The sequence below is a fragment of the Cetorhinus maximus genome, chromosome 11, assembly GCF_964194155.1.
Source record: "Cetorhinus maximus chromosome 11, sCetMax3.hap1.1, whole genome shotgun sequence".
Classification (NCBI taxonomy): domain Eukaryota; kingdom Metazoa; phylum Chordata; class Chondrichthyes; order Lamniformes; family Cetorhinidae; genus Cetorhinus; species Cetorhinus maximus.
This window is the reverse complement of record NC_135889.1, coordinates 124,757,471-124,779,109: the sequence shown is the minus strand read 5'-3', so window position 1 is coordinate 124,779,109 and position 21,639 is coordinate 124,757,471. Positions and strand designations below refer to the sequence as shown.

Sequence of the window (21,639 nt, the reverse complement as noted above, 5' to 3'; positions counted from 1 at the left end):
CTGTCTCCATCAAACACTCCCAGGACAGGTACAGCACAGGGTTAGATACAGAGTAAAGCTCCCTCTACACTGTCCCCATCAAACACTCCCAGGACAGTTACAGCACAGGGTTAGATACAGAGTAAAGCTCCCTCTATGGTGCGTAGTGCTGAGAATTCCAGCATGAGTGGTACAGACCAACCTCTTACAACAATTACACCAGGACCTACCGGCTGTCTGGGAAAGGTTCTCAAAGGTTGGAAATTCTTTCCTGCTTCTGTCTCAAAACTTACTTTTATTTAAACTGAGAGCAAAAAATTCAAAGTTTTTTTTATTAATTTTTTTTTTTTAAAAAGTCAATCAGAAAGAATAGTCCCTGTTGCACAGCCCAGCTCAGGTTACACAAGGTGCTGCAGCTGCCGAGTCTGTAAGGGGGAGGCTGCGGGGAGAGCGTGATTAAAATGCTGGTTCTACCGCTCGGGCCGCTGTAGGCAGAAGACTTTTGCGGTCCGGTCTCCGGAAGCAGTGACGATCACGGACGCCTCCCTGTTGCGGGAAAAACAAAAAGATCTCAGATTTATACCCAAGCAAAACTGGGAACGTGGGAAAATGAACTAAAAACAGAAAATAAAAGCAAAATACTGCTGGAGATGTGAAATATAAAAGAGTGTTGGAAAAACTCAGGTGTGGCAGCATCCAAGTTATCGTTTCGGGTCCAATATGACTTTTCCGAAGAAGGCTTATACTGGACTGGAAACATCAGCTGTTGCTCTCTCCACAGATGCTGCCAGACCTGAATTTTGCCAGTATTCTCTGTTTTTAATCCATTCGGTCAGTCCTTAATGACAGAATTGTTATGACATAGAAGGAGGCCATTTCACCCATTGTGTCTGCACCAGCTTTCTGAATGAGTAATTCACTTAGTATCATTCTCCCACCTTCTCCTCATAACCCTGCACATTCTTTTCAGATAATGTTCTAATTCCCTTATCAATGCTTCGATTGAACCTGCCTCTACCACACTCTCAGCCATTCCAGGCCTTAACCACTCGCTGGGTGAAAATGTTTTTCCCCCATACCAATTTTACTTTTTGTGCCAATGACTTTAAAGCTGTGCTCTCTCGTTCTTGATCCTTTCATGAGAGGGAACAGTTTCTCCCCATCTCCCCTGTCCAGACTCCTCATGATTTTGAATATCTCTATCAAATCTCACCCTTCTCCAAGGAAAACAGTCCTAACTACTCCCACTGATCTTATTAACTGAAGTTCCTCATCCCGGGAATCATTCTCATGAATCTTTTCTGCACTCTCTCCAATGCCTTCACATCCTCCCTAAAGTGCAGCACCCAGAACTGGACACAATACTCCAGCTGAGGCCGGCTCCAGGGAATACAAGCCTAGTCTATGCAGCCTGTCCTCATATTTTAACCCTGGTATCTTCCTAGTGAATCTGTGCTGCATCCCTTGAAGGCCAGTATATCCTTCTTGAGATGCTCTACCCTGGATTGAACATGGGGTTTAACCAGGACTGTAACGCAACTTCCATCCCTTTGCATTCCAATCCTCTGGAATAAAACATTCTAACAGCCTTTTAAATTAGTTTTACACCTGACCACCAACTTTTAGTGATTTCTATACACAGATCTCTAAATCTCTCTGCTCCTCCACTGTTGCTAACTTCTTGCTAAAGTTTTTGGAAAAGACCCCAGTGGTGAAGAGTTTTGAGAACCACAGGTTCAAAATCACTGGCTCCTCCGACTGCTCCTGTTACAACCGGGAGATAAACCAATCTGTCACACGAGAACTCCTGGAAGCCTCCGGAATGCTGCAGGCCCGATAAAGATTACTGCCTGCAGACTGGTGAGCTGAAGCTTCAAAGTACAGAGAAAGCTTTTGGAAATCGATCTGAACTGCTAACATTCACACAGGGAAGTTTAAAACATTTTCTGCGTTAAATACTTCAGTTAAAACATGAAGAACCCCTCTGAGCCCACATATCCTGCCGTGGATGAGGTTTGTTTAGAAATCAATCACCCGACTGCCCGTTGGGCCCATGCAGTCAACTTCACAGTGAGAGCTGGGGTAGGTTCCCCCCCACCATGCCCCCCACTATTAAACACTCACAGCACAGACACACTCACCAATATCATCCCACTTCAATGATTCATACAGGGTAAAAGCCTTGGGAAAGGGTCACGGTGGTTTATAAGTGTGTCACAATTAAAGGATGTCTCAAAGTTCTTCCCAGGCAATGAGTTCAGAGACCAGAGCAGCTGCTCTGTGTCTGTGACTGCCAATAACGTGTATTTCCATTTTTTTGGTTAGTATTAGATGAGGAATAGAACTCAACAGCACAGGAGGTCATTTGGCCTATCACATCTGGCTCTGTGAACAAGCTAACAAATTAGGCCCTCTCCCTTGTTCATCATGCTGATTTCTTGTTTTCAATTCTTTTTATCCAATTCCCTTTTGAAAGTTCCTATTGAATCTGCTTCCACCGCCCTTTTAGGCAGTGTATTCCAGATCACAACAGCTCACAGTGTAAAAAGCATTTCTCCTCATCTCCCCCTCTGGTTCTTTTGTCAATTATCTTCAATCTGTGTCCCTCTGGTGACTGTCCCTCCTGCCACCAGAAACATTTTTTTCCTTATCAAAACCCTTAGTGATTTTGAAATCCTCTACTAAATCTCCGTATAACTTTCACTGCTCCAAGGAGAACAATTCTAGATTCTTCACATAGGTTCCCCATCCCTGGTACTGTTCTGGCAAACCTCCACTGCACAACTCCAAGGGGTTGACATTCTTCCTCAAGTGTGGTACCAAGAATTGGACACAGTGCTGCAGCAGAGGCCTAACCAGTGAACTATATGTTGGCCAGGATACCTGGAAAATTCAAAGAAAAACAAAATGCTGGAAAAACTTTTGGTTCCAAAGAAGAGTTACATTGGAGTCAAAACGTTGACTCTGCTTCTCTCTCCACAGATGCTGCCAGACCTGAGGAGTTCTTCCAGCATTTTCTTTTTTTATTTCAGATCTCCAGCATTCTCAATATTTAGCTTTTATTTTAGTGTTTAATCCAGATAAAGAATTCTCTGATCATGTTCCAACAGTTACACGGGATGTTTAATATCCCTTTGCTGAGAGCGTAACACCCTCGATGTTAAGAAATTCAAATACTTACCCTCTTTAGCTCGTAGGTCGGGATCCCAACAAACCTCAGGCCTCCTGCGCATGCACCAGCTGGGAAATGGCTGCGCACGCGCAGTTTGGGGTTTTTACATTCTTCAGTCCGGGGACTGGCCCTGCGCACTTGCGCAGGAGGAGAAAGAGAAAACAGGTGAAGAGGCAGGTCAGATGGCCCGATACGGAGCGCAGCATAGTGAGTGTGGCCCCGGAAGCAGGACACAGGAGAAGGTCCCAACAGGTAGTCCAGGTAAAGGATGAAGACCAGGGACAGGAAAAGGTCCCGTTAAGTAGTTATAAGAAAGGAGCAGAGTAATAAGCTCCAAATTCAAGTGCGAGCTGCAGGGAGAAGACTTTGAGTGAAAAGTGGGCACAAGGGCAGCTCTGAAGATCTGGGAAAGCAGCCAAAGGTTGGTGACTCCGTGCTATGGGCCGCTGAGACAAAAGTACCCTTTTGGAGTAGTGTTGTTCTGCTTGGCATGGCCAAAGATCTGAGATTGTGTGTGGAAGGTGAAGGTTGAGTATACAAGGGGATCCAGGAGAAAGGAATCTCAGAAGGTGAGACTGAAACCCTGTGAGGTGGACCATTGTTGAAGCCATGTGAGTGGGAATGACTTTTGGAGAGAATTCCAAGGCAAAATCTCAAGTGTGGAGATCGGAAACCCTTGTGAGAAAGGCAAAATCTCAGTGAGATTGACTGGCTCACAATGTGACAACCGTCTGGATGGGCTGCAGAGAAATCCATGGAATCGGTTTTAGTCGCATCTGTCATCTATTGTGTCATGTGGCGCATCCAGCCACAGCTTGCCCATCAATTCACATGTAACTCGTACTTACCCTGAATGTTAGACATAGGGTAGATATTGTAAATTGTTTTATCTTTCTGAACTTATATGGTAAAGTTTATTTTTGTTTGTTCAAAACCGATGGGATCTTGTGGCTTTATTCTCTTAGTAAGCGTCTTGAACTTTGAACCTTATCTACTTTAAACAAAAAGTTATTGGTCCCTAACTGGATCTCCGTCCACAACCCGGGGTCTGGCCAAGGATCATAACACTCATAACAGCAATGGAGTGTCAGCCTGGATTGTCAGCTCAAGTTCTGCAGTGGGGCTTCAACCTGTAACACACTGTCCTGAGGCCCACAGTCTCTAACAGAAATTGATGAATTTTGCAATCTTATAACATGAACATGTGAACTAGGAAGATATGAATTAGGAGCAGGAGTAAGCCATTTGGCCCTTCGAGCCTGTTCTGCGAAAGGAGGACATTCGGTCCATTATGCTTGTTCTAGCTCACTGGCAGAGCTACCCACTTATACTCATTGCCATGCCCTTTGAAATTTTTCTTCAAATGTTTACCGATTTCCTTTCTGAAAACTATTATAGGCTTTACTTCCTCTCAACCTTCAATCTTTTGACACGTTCACTCAATAGCAAGCTCACGTCCAAGCAGTGATGATTAAAGTGGCAACTGCCTTAAAGTCAGATCGCAAGGTTAGCCTTGGGGAGTGTCCCTACTCCTAGCTTTAGAAAATGTTGATACTCCACAGTTATAGAAGTCTGCACACAAATTGTTCAATGTGACCACAGGGAATGGGCTCAAGATCAGATGAACTGATTCAGATTAAATGAGTTCACAAAGAGATAGTGTACAACAGAAGGCTTCACGACCTAATTGAATGGTGGATCAGGTTTGACAGGCTGAATGGCCACATCCTTTTGCTATGTTATAAAAGCAAAAAACTGCGGATGCTGGAAATCCAAAACAAAAACAGAAACAGAAATACCTGGAAAAACTCAGCAGGTCTGGCAGCATCGGCGGAGAAGAGCACAGTTGACGTTTCGAGTCCTCATGACCCTTCTGTTGAAGGGTCATGAGGACTCGAAACGTCAACTGTGCTCTTCTCTGCCGATGCTGCCAGACCTGCTGAGTTTTTCCAGGTATTTCTGTTTCTGTTTTTCCTTTTGCTATGTGCTTAATTCTCCTGTATTCACAATGTTAGGAAATTAAAAGATAGAACTGGCTACTTTTAGTTTTAAATTCATTCTTTCAATGTGGGCATTGCTGGTAAGGCTGGTATTTATTGCTCTAAGAGGTGGTTTAATTTGACAGAGGTGTCAAAATCATGAGGGGTCTGTACAGGGCAGATAGAAAGAAACCATTCTCACTGGGTGAAAGTTTGAGAACCAGATGACACCGATTTAGGTTGATTGGAAAAAGCAGCAATGATGACGTGAGGAAAAACTTTTTTTTTTTTTTACACAGAGTGGTTATGCATTTCCTGAGGGTGTGGTGGAGGCAGATGCAATCATGGCTTTCAAAACTGGATAATTATCTGAAGGGAAAAATTCTGCATGGCTCCAGGGGGAAAAGGCAGGAAAGCATGACGAGGTGAGTTGCTCTTAAACAACAGAATCAAAGGCCTTCCTCTGTGCAGTAAATATTCCTGCTAATGGGTTTTCTTCTTGACCACTGGGTAATTTGACAGAGTGAGCTGCAGAGCACAGCCATGTGTGGAGCCTCCATCAGATATAAACCACAACCGGGTGAGTGCGCAAGTTTCCTTCTCGAAAGACTCAGTTAATGGCTCAGTTAGTAGCACTCTCACTGCTGAGTCACAAGGTTCTGGGTTCAAGTCCAACTGCAGGGCTTGAGCACAAAGATCCACACTGACACTCTGATGCGGTACTGAGGCAGTGCCACACTTGTCGGAGGATCGGTACCGAGGGAGCGCTGCACTTGTCGAAGGATGGGTACCGAGGGAATGCCGCACTGTTGGAGGGTCAGTACCGAGGGAATGCTGCACTGTCGGAGGTGCTCCCTTTCAGATGAGACTTTAAACCGTAGTCACATCTGCCTGTTTGGTTTGATGTAAAAGATCCCAGGGCACTGTTTCAAAGAAGAGCAGGGGAGTTTTCCCTAGTGTAAAAGCAAAATACTGCGGATGCTGGAAATCTGAATCAAAAACAAAAATAGCTGGAAAAACTCAGCAGGTCTGACAGCATCTGCGGAGAGGAACACAGTGTGAGTTATCCCTAGTGTTCTGGTCAATATTTATCCCTCAATCAATATCACAAAAAACAGGTTATCTGGTCGTTTTCACATTGGTATTTGGGGGAGTTTGCTGTGCACAAATTGGTTGCTGTGTTTCCTACACTATAACAGTGACTACATTTCAAAACGGCTTTATTGGCTGTAAAGCACTTTGAAATATCTGGTGGTCATAAAAGGCGCTATGAAAATGCAAGTCTTTCTTTTCATTTAAAAAGGCATTAATGAACGAGTTCATTTTTATGAGAATCTAACAGCTTCATGATCACTTTTACTGAGACTAGCTTATTCCAGATTTTTTTAAAAACTGGCTTCAAATTCTGGTGAATTCTGAACCTTCAGACTCTGGATTACCAGGCCAGTAACAGAAGCACTAGCCTTCCATTACTTTGGAGAAAGAAGTTATTAAGGAATGTGTGTGTGTGTGTGGCGGGGGCAAAATGCCTTCAGTCTGGGGACTACCAAGATGGATTGTATTCGATCTTTCCCAGTCCTGATGGGGCTGGGCTACTAGTGATAGAAAGGCTGAAACAGAGACAGAGACACTTACTTATTCACCATAAAGTCGAGGATTTCTGCTGCATGGCCACAGCATTCACTCTCCATTCTTCCTGATCGGGCATCCCAGATGCGCACAGCTCCATCAAGGCTCCCTGTGTATATAATTGGTGAGTGGTCCTCCCATAACAGTTGCACGATGCCAGCCTGAAAGATAGACAAACTGGTCAGACAGACCACCCACAAATCGCCAGGCTGTCATCACAGCAGCCGAGTCCTCTTGCCTGCCTGTACCTGGGTCTGTGACCAAGGGAGACCTTTGTAGAGAAAGAAAGGGAACTGAGCGGGGGGGGTTAGTGAGGGGTAGAGGGGAAAGAGAGGGGACAGAGCGGGGTGGGAGTGGGTAGAAACGAGAGGGGACAGAGCAGGGTGGGAGTGGGTAGAAACGAGAGGGGACGGAGTGGGGGGTGGTGGAAAGAGAGGGGACGGAGCGTGGCTTGGGGCAGGGGAGAGTGAATGTTTGTGGATGTGGTGCCAATCAAGTGGGCTATTTTGTCCTGGACGGTGTCAAGCTTCTTGAGTGTTGTGGGAGCTGCATTTGGGCTGACAAGTGGCAAGTAATATGCATGCCACACAGGTGTCAGGCAACAACCATCTCCAACAGCAGGTCATCCAGACAAATGGGGAGTATTCCATCACACTCCTGACTTGTGTCTGGAAGATGGACAGGCTTTGGGGAGTCAGGAGGTGAGTTACTTGTTGCAGGATTCCCAGCCTCTGACCTGCTCTTGTAGCCACAGTATTTATATGGCTAGTCCAGTTCAGTTTCTGGTCAATGGTAACCCCCAGGATGTTGATAGTGGGGGATTCAGTGATGGTAATGCCATTGAACATCATGGGGCGATGGTTAGATTCTCTCTTGTTGGAGATGGTCATTGTCTGGCACTTGTGTGGCATGGATGTTACTTGCCAGTTGTCAGACCAGGCCTGGATATTGTCCAGATCTTGCTGCATTTGGGCATGGACTAATTAAGCTGTTTAAGACAATTAAAGAAATTGTCAGGAATTGATGGGGTGGAGGCATCCAACATAAGGGTGCGTAAGGTTAAATAGCGGTTATGTCACTAAACTAGCAATCAAGAAACCTGCTAACTGTCTGTAGACAGGAGTTTAAATTCGAGCACAGCAGTGGAAGTATCTCCATTCAGTTAATTAAATAAATCTGGAATAAGAAGCTGGCATCAATAACAGTCACCATGAAACTACCAGATTATCATAAAAATCCTTCTGGTACACTCTTGTCCTTTAGGGAAGGAAATCTGCTGTCCTTACCCGGTCTGGCCTACATCCGACTCCAGACCCACAGCCATATGGTTGACTCTTAACTGACTCCAAAATGGCCAAGCAAGCCACTCAGTTGTATCAATAAAACTCAAAGAGATTCAAGGCCATGGCTCACCACCACCTTCTCAAGGGCAATCCGGGACAGGCAATTAATGCTAGTGCCGGCAGCATCACCTAAACCCTATGAATAAAATTTTTTAAAATCCTTAAAATTCGGGCTAGGCCCTTCAGGGGTGTTGTCAGGAAAGCTTCTTCACAGAAAGGACGCTAGAATTCTGGAACCTTCTCTTCCAAAAAGCTGCTGAGGCTGAGGGTCAACTGAAAATTCCAAAACCGACACCGGTTGACTTTATTCGGGTGAGGGTGTTAAGGGTTACGGAGCTAAGATGGGTAAATGGAGTTGTGATCCAGATAAGGCACAATCCAATTAAATGGTAGGTTGGGGTCGAGGGGCAGAACGGCCTCCACCTGTTCCTGTGAATTACAACAAAACTTTGAAAAGTGCCTTCCAGGTAATGAAACCTGTCGAGCTTTACAGCAGTGAACTTAAAGCAGCAGTGGGGAGAAAAGCTCATCAGAGTGGTCGATGGCCCCAATATAAGCTTCGAGGCTTTTGAAGGTGGGGAAAGAGATCACAAAGACGCAAGGGTCAAAAAAAAAAAGAATCTCAGCCACATCACTGGGCTTGCTATAAAACTGGCACAGGGCAGTGTATGACACAGGGTCATAACCGTACCGCTAATCCCTCAGCTTCAGCTGCACCCACTCTGGCCAGGAGCTTGGTCTTTCCTTGAGGGGTACCGGGGTCAGGATGTTCTCCAGCGTCTCCCACGGACTACCCGGGCACTGACACAGGTCCAGGCACAGAACTTCTCACTAACCAAGACAAGGCCCAAGAGGGGAAGGACAGATCCAGGCTTTTGCAGGTCTTTCTTACCTGAAGCTGCCACTTGTGTCGTAATGTCTGTGATGGAATATCCCAGATCCCCATGGTCCCGTCCAAAAAGCCAACAGCAATCAACGGGAGCCTATAGGAGCCAAACAACAGAACAATTTCAAATGAAAGAAAAATTCCAGTGTTGTTTTCTTTTTAAAAAGATGTGGCCCTCAATGGGAAGGCTGACATTTGTTGCCCATCCCTAGTCACCCTGAGAAAGTGGCAGTGAACCCTTTTCTTGAACGGCTGCAGTCGTGTGTGGTGAAGGTCTCCCACGGTGCTGCTAGGGAGCAAGTTCCCAAATTCAGCTACGAGGCTCATCAGCCTGGGTGAGCGAGGAGCCAAATCAGACTGCCAGCCCGTCAGCGACTCGTCCACATCATTTTGCAGGAAAAGACCAAACTTGGCCATCATATGTCCAAATAGCGTGCAAACAATCCCTGTCTGGATTCGCACAGGTCCAGTGGCCAAAGCGGTTGAGTTACTGCAGGGCTGCTGGTGCCCATTAAACCCAAAACTCAGTGGAAAATTAGCACCTTCAGAAGATAAGGGAGCGTGTATTTGCGAACCAGGAATTTCTCAGCCTCATGCTTTGACAGCCCGTTTCCCAGAGTTTCGTTGATAATAAACAGACCAGCGTACTACACAGCAGATAAAACAAGCATTGTATATACAATAGTCCATTACTCTGACCACTATTTACTGTGGAAGTTGTATCAAGACCAGGAAAATATAATTAACCCTTTCACTGACTGATCAGTACTTAAGACATTAGAACAGGCTCATTAACAAAGGGCACACAGTCAGCCTCTCCTTACAGAACAATCCAGCAGGCAAGCTCTATTAACACAGAGTTTTGGAGAACCAGAGAAACTAGGCTCACCAGGCCCTCCGATTCTCTACACCTAGAATTCAGAGAATGTAAACAAACAATACCACAGTAATAAGCATATGATGTCAGCAAAGGATTAACTCTAAATAACTAAAACATGCATCTAAATAATACATTAATATAAAAGAAATGTAAACAATTCATTTGTGGTCTTGACAGAATTGATCATCAGACAATTGATTGATGGAATCGATTGCCACACAACTGGTTGGCTAAACCAAGTATGTAGGTTGAAGGTTACTAGCTTAACAAGCATGTAGGGTGAAGATTACTAATGTAATGTAATGTAAACACAGCAGATGTTAATTGCTGCGCAAACCAAATCCCAGAGGGAAACTTGGTTTACAGGCCATATCCTTTTTTCTGTGTTCTGAAAATGTGAAGAAAACGTACTGATCTCAGCAGCAAGAAGTCCAGTAACACTTTTGGGATTTTAAAAATTAAAAGTTTTATTAACAAGAATATAAGAAAACTTAAGCACACAAGATTACAGTTGTACTGTTAAAATTAATCTTACAAAACGTTCCCCAAAAAAACTCCCTACCTGGTTAGACCCACAAGTAAACACCTTCCAGGCAACACTCCTTTATAAATGTTTAACTATAAAAATCCAGTAACATTACCCAAGGAAAACTGCTGTAGCTTTAATAAAGGCATACCACACAACCACTTAAACTCTCTCCCACTCTGCTGTGGAAATCCAAAACTTTAGAACATGACTGCTTTTTGCAGCCCAAGGCTTTCCTGGCTTGACTGGATGGTTGGTTCAAACTGCATCTTCTCCCAGCCTAGAGCTGTTTCCAGGAGATCTTCCTCACACAGCTATAGCTGTTGGCTGTTAACTATGACCTAACCAACTATCTTAACCTTTCCACAGTTAACTCTAAAATACCTTTTCCCCAGTTCATCGCAGGTGCCATTGTTCTCACACTTCTTTGAAACTCAAATCTTCCAAATATAAAATCTTTCATGTTTCTATTTGCTTTCAGATCAATAAAATATAATATACGCTCTTGTTTGCCTATGGAACTCCTGCAAGATGCAAACATGTTTCTTCTCGCTATGACTTCCCTTTGATATTCAAATAAACTCTCAACTTATCTAAAAATGCAAACGTTAGATTCAACCTATTCACTTGTACCTCAACCCCTCGCAATACCTTATTACAAATGCACAAACCTAACGCCTCTCTCCTTTCATGTCTTAAACCACCCAGACAACCTGTCTTTGAGTAACCTTCCCCAGCTTAATTAAATCATTTACATACACACACAGACACACTGCCTTCCTCACAGAATAACACAATATTCCTCAAAAATATTTTTAAAAAACAGCCATTCTCGCACTAGATTAACAAGTACGTAGAGTGAAGATTACTAGATTAACAAGTATATAGGGTGAAGATTACTAGCTTAATAACAAAGTCCTTGCTAGTTGAAATCCCACAGCGGCAGGTTACGAAATTGAATTCTGTAATTTGCTTCTGTGGGCTGGCACCAGGCAGAAATTATGCTGAAAACCACCAGATTATTGCTCAGTAAAGTCCTTCAGGGAAGGGAAGTAACCACAAAACCACCCTATACAGTTTACTCTTAATGTTTTTCAAGTAACCAACCATTCAACACCCATTAACTGGTCAATGGTATGGTATATATTTGTTTTCAATTCAGTTTCACATTCTCCCGCATGTTAACCCAACCTTACGTCAGATGTCCTGCCTCTTGGCCGTTGGATATCCCACCCCTCGACCGCCAGCCTTACATTTGTCCCATTGGTCTGCATATGTTGCCCATTCTTGAACTGAGTGGCTTGCTCGGCCATTTCAGAGGCTAGTTGAGAGTCAACCATGTTGCTGAGAGTCTGGAGTCACATGTAGGCCAGATGGGTTTCCACAACAATCGATGATAGTTTCATAGTCTCAGGAATTGTGACAATCTTTATATTCCAGGCTTATTAATCAAATTTAAATTCCACCAGCTGCCATGGTGGGATTTGAACCCATGTCCCCAGAGTATTAGCCTGGGCCTCTGGATTACTAGTCCATTGACAATAACACTATGCCACCACCTCCCCATAAATTTCTTTGCCCGAAGGACATTAGTGAACCAGATGGGTTTTTATAATAGTTTCATGATTGTCTTTACTGAGATGAGCTTTGTTTTTTTAGAATTTCAGGTTTCTTAATTAATTGAATTTAAATTCCCCAGCTACGGTGGTGGGGTTTGAACTCATGTATGGAGCATTAGTCCAGGCATCTAGCTCACCAGCCCAGTAACATTGCCACTATGCTACCATCCCCTATGCTCACTAATCAAAACTGAAAGCTGATAAATCATCAGGTAACAACATCAGACAGACAAAGATTAGACTTACACCCTGCAGAATCCCACTGTCTCAACAGAGTTGGAGTTGGAGTCAGTATCCTCCATCTGCTCTTTTGCCACACATTCTTTTGTGCTGTTTGGGACTGAAAAGACTGCAACTACCTGTGGAGAAAGGGTCAGTTAGCTTTAAGCTAATTATGAAATAACAACAAAAAAAACGTTTGTACACACTAGGGGTCTTGTGCCGTCCCCCGTCGTTAGTTTGGTGGTGGAGGAGGGGGGCATTTAATCAGGTGGGAAGGTGGTGGGCAGGGATCCCATTACCTTCCCTGCCTCCACCCCAATCAGGTCCGTGGATGACCTTCCTGCCCCACTGCCAACTGAGGCCTTTAAGCTGGCATTTAATGCCGACTTAAAGGCCTCATCGACGCTGGTATTAATCCAGTGGCGGACAGTGGACTCGCCATGCGGGAAGCAGAAAAGGAAATCCTGGCCGGCTCACAAAGCAAATGAGGGAACCTGCATTCAAAGGCCCTCAGTGTCTGATTGAGGGACACAGCACTGGGAAGTGGGGGACTCGCTATAAGCCATCCCCCTGCCCTTGCTGCTGAACACCCACCACCCCCAACCCCCTTCCCGTCACCTACTTGTGCCTGGGTCCCTCCTCAATCTGAGGCCTGGTGGGTGTAGTACCAGCAGCCACCGCTTGCTTGGTGAGACTGCTGAGTACACAAGAGCTGCCAGCTTCTGACTGGCTGTCAGCCTCTGGTGGGCGGGATTTCAGCACCCAGGGTCCTTAATCGCAGGGAAAGGCCCGCCACTGGCCTGTCAAGTGCCTGATTGGCACAGGTTGTGGCAGGCCTTCCCAGAAAGAGGGGACGCAGTGGTTTCGCCGGCTTTCCAGCCAGCGGCCGGAGACCCTCACCCACCTCCTCAAGATTCCACCCACTTTGTTTAGGGTCAGACAGCTCTGGTTTCAAGTCCCACTCACCCTTGAGCTCTCTAGTTCAAGCTGACAGTCCAGGGTAACACATCCCAGGACTCCAGCCCTCCGCTCAGAGCATGGGGCCACTGGATCGCTCAATGGGTGCAGGCTCCAAGGACACAGCCAAGCTAGAAAACATACCGTGCGAAACAAGAGGGAACTCTGGAATTCCCTCCTTGAACTCCCACCTCTGCAGCCCTCCTTAAAAACCATCTCTCTCACCACACATACAGTCATCCTTGTAACTTTTCTTTCATTGGTTAAGCATCCATTTTCTCCTTGCATCTCTCTGTAGCACCTTAGGCTGTCTCAGTGTTAAAGGTGCTATATAAATGGAAGTTGTTGTTGAGATATATAGATAGCTTAAGTTATGAGCAAATCTAAGAGTTTCAAACCGTTTTGATTGAACAGGCAGGAATACGCTCTGGCTGCAACTCCCCTTCCCCACTAATAATCATCACTTTACTACATTTACAGAAAATGCACAACACAGAAACAGTCCATTCAGCCCAAAAGGTCCATGCTAGTGTTTATGCTCCACAAGGGCCTTCGCCCACTCTACTTCATCTCACCCTATCACATCCTTCCATTCCTCTCTCCCTCATGTGTTTATCTAGCTTCCCCCCTTAAATGTATTTATGCTATTCACCTCAACTACTCTCCCTGTAATACTGAGTTCTACATTCTCACCACTCTCTGGGTAAAGAAGGTTCTCCTGAATTCCTTATTGGTGACCAGCAGATTTATGAGCATTAGTTTTAGTTTCCCCAGAAGAGGAATATGGTTTCTATAAATGGTGAACAGCAATGGTCTGAGCACCACTTCTCACTTTCCACCAGTGTGATTAAACACCCTTAACTCTGAGATAAAAGCAAAATACTACGGATGCTGGAAAAACTCAGCAGATCTGGCAGTATCTGTGGAGAAAGAAATTAGTTAACATTTTGAGTCCGTATGACTCTTCTTCAGAGCTCTTGACAACACACATTGACAACATTACCACTTCTACTATGGTTCTTCTTCAAAGAGTTCAATAAGGTTGCTGAAGCATGACCTCCCTTTTTGGAATCCCAGTTGACTACTCTTCATTAGATTTTTGGTTTCTGGGTGTTTCTCCACTATACCTTTAAGTAAAAGTTCCATTATCTTTCCCATCACTTACGTTGAGCTAACTGGTCTGTAGTTCCCTCGACTGGTTCAATCTCCCTTTTTAAACACAGGGTTCACTTAAGAGTTATATGCCAATCCTCTAGCACTATTCCCTTTTTCAAAGAAATGGAATTGTGCCTCTATTTCTTCCCCAACGTATTTTAATATACCATTCAAATAACCTAACTCGGTTCCATTGCAGCAGTTATCAAATCCATTCAGCCCTGTCATAAGCTAATGTACCCTGCTGGATTCAAAGCTCACTACAAATTCAAGAACAAACACAAGATGTGATAGTGTTTAATGTAATGTGCAAAACTCCCATCAAAAGGGTTGAAAATTAAACCAAAATGGACATCTCATTCTTTATACAGTCAGCTCTGCTGATAGCCTATTGAGAAAAGGTGCCAATCAACATAGCAGTGAGGCAGAGAGTCCAGAGGATCCAAGTTCAATGCTGAGGTGACATTAAGACAGTGTGGCACAATTGGTCGCAGTGTCCTGGGGTTTGGGAGGTGCTACTGATCATCACCTGGTACCAGAGGATATCACTTTACGACCTCTCACAGGCTGGGGTGCCCGAGACTCTGTGTGGATCTTGCTTTGCACAAATTGGCTGCTACATTTCCCACAGAACAACGGTGGCTGCCATTCAGAAATAGTTCTTCAGATGTGAAGCATGCCACTGCATCCCAACTGTGATGAGGCACTAGATAAATGCAAGTTCTTTATCCATATATTTATCTGGTACTTGACTGGTTGTTGGGTTTGTATCACCTTGAATGAAAACGGTTGGACAAAAATGAAAAATAACCACTAAAGAGAAAAGGAATAAAAAGGCCCAAGTGTATAAAATGGAGTTTTACCCAATTCAATACGGTTGACAGAACAGCTGCTTCTGTAGCCAACTCAACCTAATTTAACTCACAATGCTGTCAGCAGCAGGGCAGGGGGAACCAAGGAATATTCCGATATCATCATTCAACCTTGAAAAAGGAAGAATTTCACTATAGCTCCACAATCAGTGAATTACTTAAAATTTACAGCACAGAAACAGGCCATTCAGCCCAACTGGTCTATGTCACATTTATGCTCCAATCAAACCTCCTCCCACCCTTCTTCATCCAACCCCTTTAAGAGATCTGTCTATTCCTTTCTCCCTCATGTGCTTATCTAATTTCCCCTTAAATGTACCTATGACTCAATTGCTCCCTGTGTTTGCCAATTCTACATTTGCTATTGGATTTATAAGTGACTATTTTATATTTACAGCCTCGCGTTTTTGACTACCCAACAAGCCGAAACACTTTCTCTGTCCACGCTATCAAACCATTTAACGTTAAAAGGTCTCATTCAGTTCACTCTTAGCTTTCTCTTTTCTCGGATAAAGTGGTCAAGCCTATTAGAATCGTGGAATCCTACAGCACAGAAAGATGCCATTTGGCCCATCATGCCTGTGCTGGCTCTTTGAAAGAGCAGTCCAATTTAGTCTAGGGAAAACTCGAGATGACTGATTACCTTGCCTGTGAGTGGGTTGAGAAGTTTGGCTGTGCAGTCGACAGAGCCAGTCAGGACCAGGCTCCCGGTGTCATTGGCGGCGAGGCAGGTCAGGGGACCCTGGTGACTATCCTGACCTAGGGACAGAGGCACAAACAAAGCACGAGAGTCAAGATATACTCGGGCATCTGCCTCCCATTGAATCAGATCTCCCTCAGGAGTGAAGCAGGGGGGCCAGGAGAGATTTAGTCAGAACTGCAAAATGGAAAAATGTAAATGCAAACACTTAAAAGAGTACAGGAACTACTTCTCTCACCTCTAACCTCTCCGCTTTATCAACATTAGTGTGGAAAGGGCACCTTTGAATTTTCCTCCAATTCCCACTAAGATACCCTGTCTGATGCACTCCTCCTTCTCCCGGCTGCTTTTCTGTGAAGTCAGAACCGAATGCACTGTCTCTTTATCTCGACTTATCTTACAGCCAGGACTACCCCCTCTCTCCACCTTCCTCCAATAGTCTACAGCCAAGATTAGGCTCAACTTAACCAGTGCTTCTCCATTTACCTTACATCATACTCCTGGTGGTGGTTTTGGGTTCAGTTTATCATTCATATTTCTCAATTTAAAAAGCAAAGCCCAGAGTGGAATTGCTAGGCAACAGTGAAATGTCACAAAGCTAGAGCAAAACCCTCTGATCATGGACTGTCCCCAATTAGACTGCTCCAGTAATCTTCCTTTATCTCTTAGTTTACTGTGGTCAGCTTCTGTGGAAAAGCTCCCACTGCTGATTCATTCAAATTGTTTCATTAGAATTACTGGATAATCTTGAACAAAAAACATCTTTGGCTCAGCAGGGGTAAACTGTGCTTGGGACAGAAAACTGTGTTTGAGGTGATATGGCACTCCTGGCTTCTAAACAAGCTGCCATTACATGGTCTCCTATAATTGCTGCAGGCATGGTTATCAAGCTTAGTGTGAAACTGGTTCTCTTGTTGATGAAATTGGCCACCAATTCTCTTGGTCCTTTCCCCCAGGGTCTGTCCTCTAGACTCAGTTCCCTCATATATAAGACTCCCCTTCTCTAGTCATTATCCAGCTCCCTCACCGTTGATCCCATTCAATGTTTATGACCTTCCCTCATTCTCGCAGTTCCCAGTTGTCTCTCAGTGATGGCTGAATCACTTCGTCCCAGACTCCTTCCAATAACTTAGTAGGACAATAAAAATCTCCTTTCTACTAACTCTCCAAAGATACGGTTCAATTTTTCAGGTTTAAACAGCTTCTCGCCTCCCAAATTGATGGCTCAATCTTTAGTCCTTCTGCATCTACTGATAGGCTCATTCTCCCCTAAAACTGTGGGACTCCTCCAGTCCCTCACTCCCTCCCAAAAACCGTGGGACTTCACACCTCCCTCGCACCCTCCCTCAAACTATAGGACTCCTCTCCTCCCTCACTCTCCCCTCAAACCGTGGGACTCTACCCCTCCCTCACTCTCCCCTCAAACTGTGGGACTCTACCCCTCCCTCACTCTCCCCTCAAACTGTGGGACTCTACCCCTCCCTCACTCTCCCCTCAAACTGTGGGACTCTACCCCTCCCTCACTCTCCCCTCAAACTGTGGGACTCTACCCCACCCTCTAGCACCCCTGAAATTCTGGGAGTTATCTTCAAATAATACAGAAAATTGGCACAGTTGTCATAAGGGCCAGAGTGCACAGGCCAGGGTTGTTACTCTGTCTCTTGTTTTTAGTGGTCATGTTATATTTGTTTTACATCAATGCAGGAAGTTGAAACAATAGAGCTGACCTACTCACTGGTTTGCTCTCTCCTGCTACGTTACCTTTCATGACGTGAAGCTGTGACCCTTGCTTCAGATCCCAGATCCTCACTGTCCCATCTTCATAGCCAACGACCGCTCGGTAACCTGGGGACACAAAACAGCAAAACTTTGGAATTCTCTACCCCACTGGCCTGTGGATCCTCCATCATTAAATATATTTAAGGATGGGACAGAGAGATTTATGGTCTCTCAGGGAACCAAGGAATATGGGGAGTGGGCGGGAAAGTGGAGTCAAGGCAGAAGATTAGTCATGACCGTGCTGAATGGTGAAGCAGGCTCAAGGGGCCATATGGTTTACTCCTCTTCCTATTTCTTATATTATCAACCCCTGCTTACCTGGAAGAAAACCCCAGATAGGATCAGAGGAAACACAAAATCATCACCCCAATGCAAAGCACCTTTCATCCCAATCTACACCTCCATCGCAAACCCCATCCACCCAAGCCGACCCACACCCCCACCCCCAACCCAACCTCCATCCCAAGGCCTTACCATCAGGGAGGATCTTGCCGCAGGTTGCTTGGCAGCCAGTGCCTGCGAAGGTTTTGCAATCCCCGCTGGGGATTTTCCACATCCAACAGCTCCCCTCGTCCGTGCCAGCCAGCAGCACATGGGCACAGGGGTGCCACTCTACCCACTGTACAAACAGAAAGCAAAAGATTGAAAAATGCCAGTCTATCTCAGCTTCATTTACTGCATTTTGGCCCATGTGGAAAAAATAAAATCCACTGAAGAAAATGCACATAAATGCTGTGCCATCCACTAAATTCATCCCCTCAAATTGCTCCCACCAGTACCCTACCCTAGTGCTATACAGTGACAGTTTCAGAACAGACAACAGCACAGATTAGATTCCTCTTCACTGTCCCATCAAACACTCCCAGGACAGGTACAGCACAAGGTTAGATACAGAGTAAAGCTCCCTCTTCACTGTCCCATCAAACACTCCCAGGACAGGTACAGCACAAGGTTAGATACAGAGTAAAACTCCCTCTTCACTGTCCCATCAAACACTCCCAGGACAGGTACAGCACAGGGTTAGATACAGAGTAAAGCTCCCTCTACACTGTCTCCATCAAACACTCCCAGGACAGGTACAGCACGGGGTTAGATACAGAGTAAAGCTCCCTCTAAATTAAAAAATTTTTTGAATTCCTCTCTGGCCACGGGGGAGGTGCCAGAGGACTGGAGAACAGCTAATGTGGTTCCGCTATTTAAGAAGGGTTGTAGAGATAAGCCAGGGAACTACAGGCCATTGAGTCTCACGTCAGTGGTAGGGAAACTATTGGAGAAAATTCTGAAGGAGAGTATCTATCTCCACTTGAAGAGGCAAGGTTTGATCAAGGATAGTCAGCATGGCTTTGTCAGAGGGAGGTCATGCCTAACAAATTTGACAGAATTTTTTGAGGAGGTGACCAGGTGTGTAGATGAGGGTAGTGCAGTTGTTGTAGTTGATATGGATTTCAGCAAAGCCTTTGACAAGGTCCCACATGGGAGACTTATAAAGAAGGCAAATGCACATGGGATACAGGGTAATTTGATAAGGTGGATTCAAAATTGGCTTAGTTGCAGGGGACAGAGGGTGATGACAGAAGGCTGCTTTAGTGGCTGGAAGCCTGTGTCCAGTGGCGTAGCACAGGGATCTGTGCTGGGTCCTCTATTATTCGTCATTTATATAAGCGACATAAATGACTTTGTGGAGGGGAGGATTAGTAAGTTTGCGGATGACACAAAGATTGGCTGAGTGGTTAACAGTGAGGTTGAGTGTCTTGAGCTACAGGAAGATATAGATGGGATGGTCAAATGGGCAGATGGAATTTAACCCTGAGAAGTGTGAGGTGATACACTTTGGAAGGAGTAATTTGACAAGGAAGTATTCAAAGAACGGCATGACACTAGGAAGTTCTGAGGAACAAAGGGACCTTGGCGTGTGTGTCCATAGATCTCTGAAGGCAGAGGGGCATGTTAGTGGGGTGGTGAAAAAGGCATTTGGGACACTTCCTTTATCAAACGAGGCATAGATTACAAAAGTAGGGAGATCATGTTGGAGTTGTATAGAATCTTGGTGAGGCCACAGCTGGAGTACTGTGTGCAGTTCTAGTCGCCACATTATAGGAAGAATGTGATTGCACTGGAGGGGTACAGAGGAGATTCACCAGGATGTTGCCTGGGATAAAACATTTAAGTTATGAAGAGAGGTTGGAAAGACTTAGGTTGTTTTCATTGGAGCAGAGAAGACTGAGGGGCGACCTGATCGAGGTGTACAAGATTATGAGGGGCATGGACAGGGTGGATAGGGAGCAGCTGTTCCCCTTAGTGGAAGGGTCAGTCACGAGGGGACATAAGTTCAAGGTGAGGGGCAGGAGGTTTAGGGGGGATGTAAGGAGAAACATTTTTACCTAGAGAGTGGTGACGGTCTGGAATGCGCTGCCTGGGAGGGTGGTGGAGGCGGGTTGCCTCACATCTTTTAAAAAGTACCTGGATGAGCACTTGGCACGTCATAACATTCAAGGCTATGGGCCAAGTGCTGGTAAATGGGGTTAGGTAGGTAGGTCAGGTGTTTCTCACGTGTCGGTGCAGACTCAATGGGCCAAAGGGCCTCTTCTGCACTGTGAGATTCTGTAAATTGTCCCACCAAACACTCCCAGGGCAGGTACAGCACGTGGTTGGATACAGAGTAAAGCTTCCTCTATACTGTTCCCATTAAACACTCCCAGGGCAGGTACAGCACGGGGTTAGATACGGAGTAAAACTCCCTCTACACTGTTCCTATCACTCTCAGGACAGATACAGCACGGGATTAGATACAGAGTAAAGTTCCTTCTACACTCTCTCATTGTTCTGAGTTGTGTTAGCGTCCATGGCAGAGGTGCAAGTGCTACTTGACCCTTTCCCCATGGGAAAAATATTCCAGATAATCCCTGAGACTGGAGTCTAGAGAAACTGGCCTCATGTCAGGGTCTGCCGGCTAGGTACCGTCACCATGGTCACTGCCCTCACCTGCAGGTCACCGACTTCAAATGACCAGACTTCTTCCTTGGTTTCAACCTTCCAGACTTTGATCAGGCCACTCATGTCTCCCGTAACAACCAGAGCAGAATCGTGACTGAAGGAGGCTGAGATGACAGAATCTTTGTGGCCTAAATAAGAGAGAAACGGAGTCCAGGTCAAATAGCATCACCCCAAATACTAGTGCCGGCACTAGCAGGTCTCTGGTACTTGCTCGAGGAGCTACACTGCCTGCAGGAGCCTTGACAGTGAACAGGCAGTTATTCAACAGGAGGTGTGGCTGCTCAGTCGAGTTACATGCTGTCCTCCCCCCACAGTTTCCAGCGGTAGAGACTGGGCAGCTCGGAGGAGCACTACCCTGGTTTCTTCCCATGCCAGTCCTGAAGTTCAGGGTACTGTGGCCAACTATGGTGTGTCCAGCTAGGCTTTGTGGTAATAATTCCACACTAGAACACTGACACAAATAGTAAATTGAAGAGAAGCCGAGAAAAAAGCAGCTTGCAGAGCTCCAGTGAGCCATACAGCGATTTCAAGTAAAATCTTTCAATTTTGATTTTCAACAACAAAAGCATGCTATCTGCTTCATGTAGAAGTGAAGAATCTCGTGTGTGACACTGCAGTGAGTTTCAATCAGCTGCCGATGTGGGTAGCAATAAGTTCTTTCATATTCTTCTGACTGGTGAAAGGTTTTCAGACCCAGCCCAAAATCTCTTTAAAAAAAAAACTAACCCTCAAGTCTCCTTAAACTTTCCTTCTCATTTAGGTGAATTTATCTTGAATACTAAAAAGAATAAAACGGATCACCACTTTGCGTAACCTGAGTAAAGGAAACCAAGCTATTGTCAATCATTTAGAAGCTGGTGGACCCTCCACCACCTGGACTGCACGATGTACAGGGAGTTACGACCACGTGTGGTATTCAGGTTAAGCTGCATTAAGAGGGTGGGAAA

The 21,639-nt window shown here is 45.2% G+C and overlaps 1 protein-coding gene across 2 annotated transcripts in view; it reads right to left on the bottom strand.

The window, feature by feature from the left end:
- Nucleotides 1-256: 256 nt before the first annotated feature.
- The window catches only part of aamp (angio-associated, migratory cell protein), a 29,818-nt gene continuing 8,435 nt past the window's right edge, over nucleotides 257-21,639 (bottom strand). For both annotated transcript variants that reach the window (XM_078552725.1, XM_078552726.1), the window contains 8 exons: nucleotides 20,681-20,820; nucleotides 18,173-18,317; nucleotides 17,681-17,764; nucleotides 15,863-15,978; nucleotides 12,260-12,372; nucleotides 8,995-9,085; nucleotides 6,766-6,920; nucleotides 257-525 (listed from right to left, as the gene is read on the bottom strand). In XM_078552725.1, coding sequence (XP_078408851.1) covers nucleotides 450-525; nucleotides 6,766-6,920; nucleotides 8,995-9,085; nucleotides 12,260-12,372; nucleotides 15,863-15,978; nucleotides 17,681-17,764; nucleotides 18,173-18,317; nucleotides 20,681-20,820 — 920 coding nt within the window. In that variant the 3' untranslated portion in view covers nucleotides 257-449. The remainder of the gene's footprint in view (nucleotides 526-6,765; nucleotides 6,921-8,994; nucleotides 9,086-12,259; nucleotides 12,373-15,862; nucleotides 15,979-17,680; nucleotides 17,765-18,172; nucleotides 18,318-20,680; nucleotides 20,821-21,639) is intronic.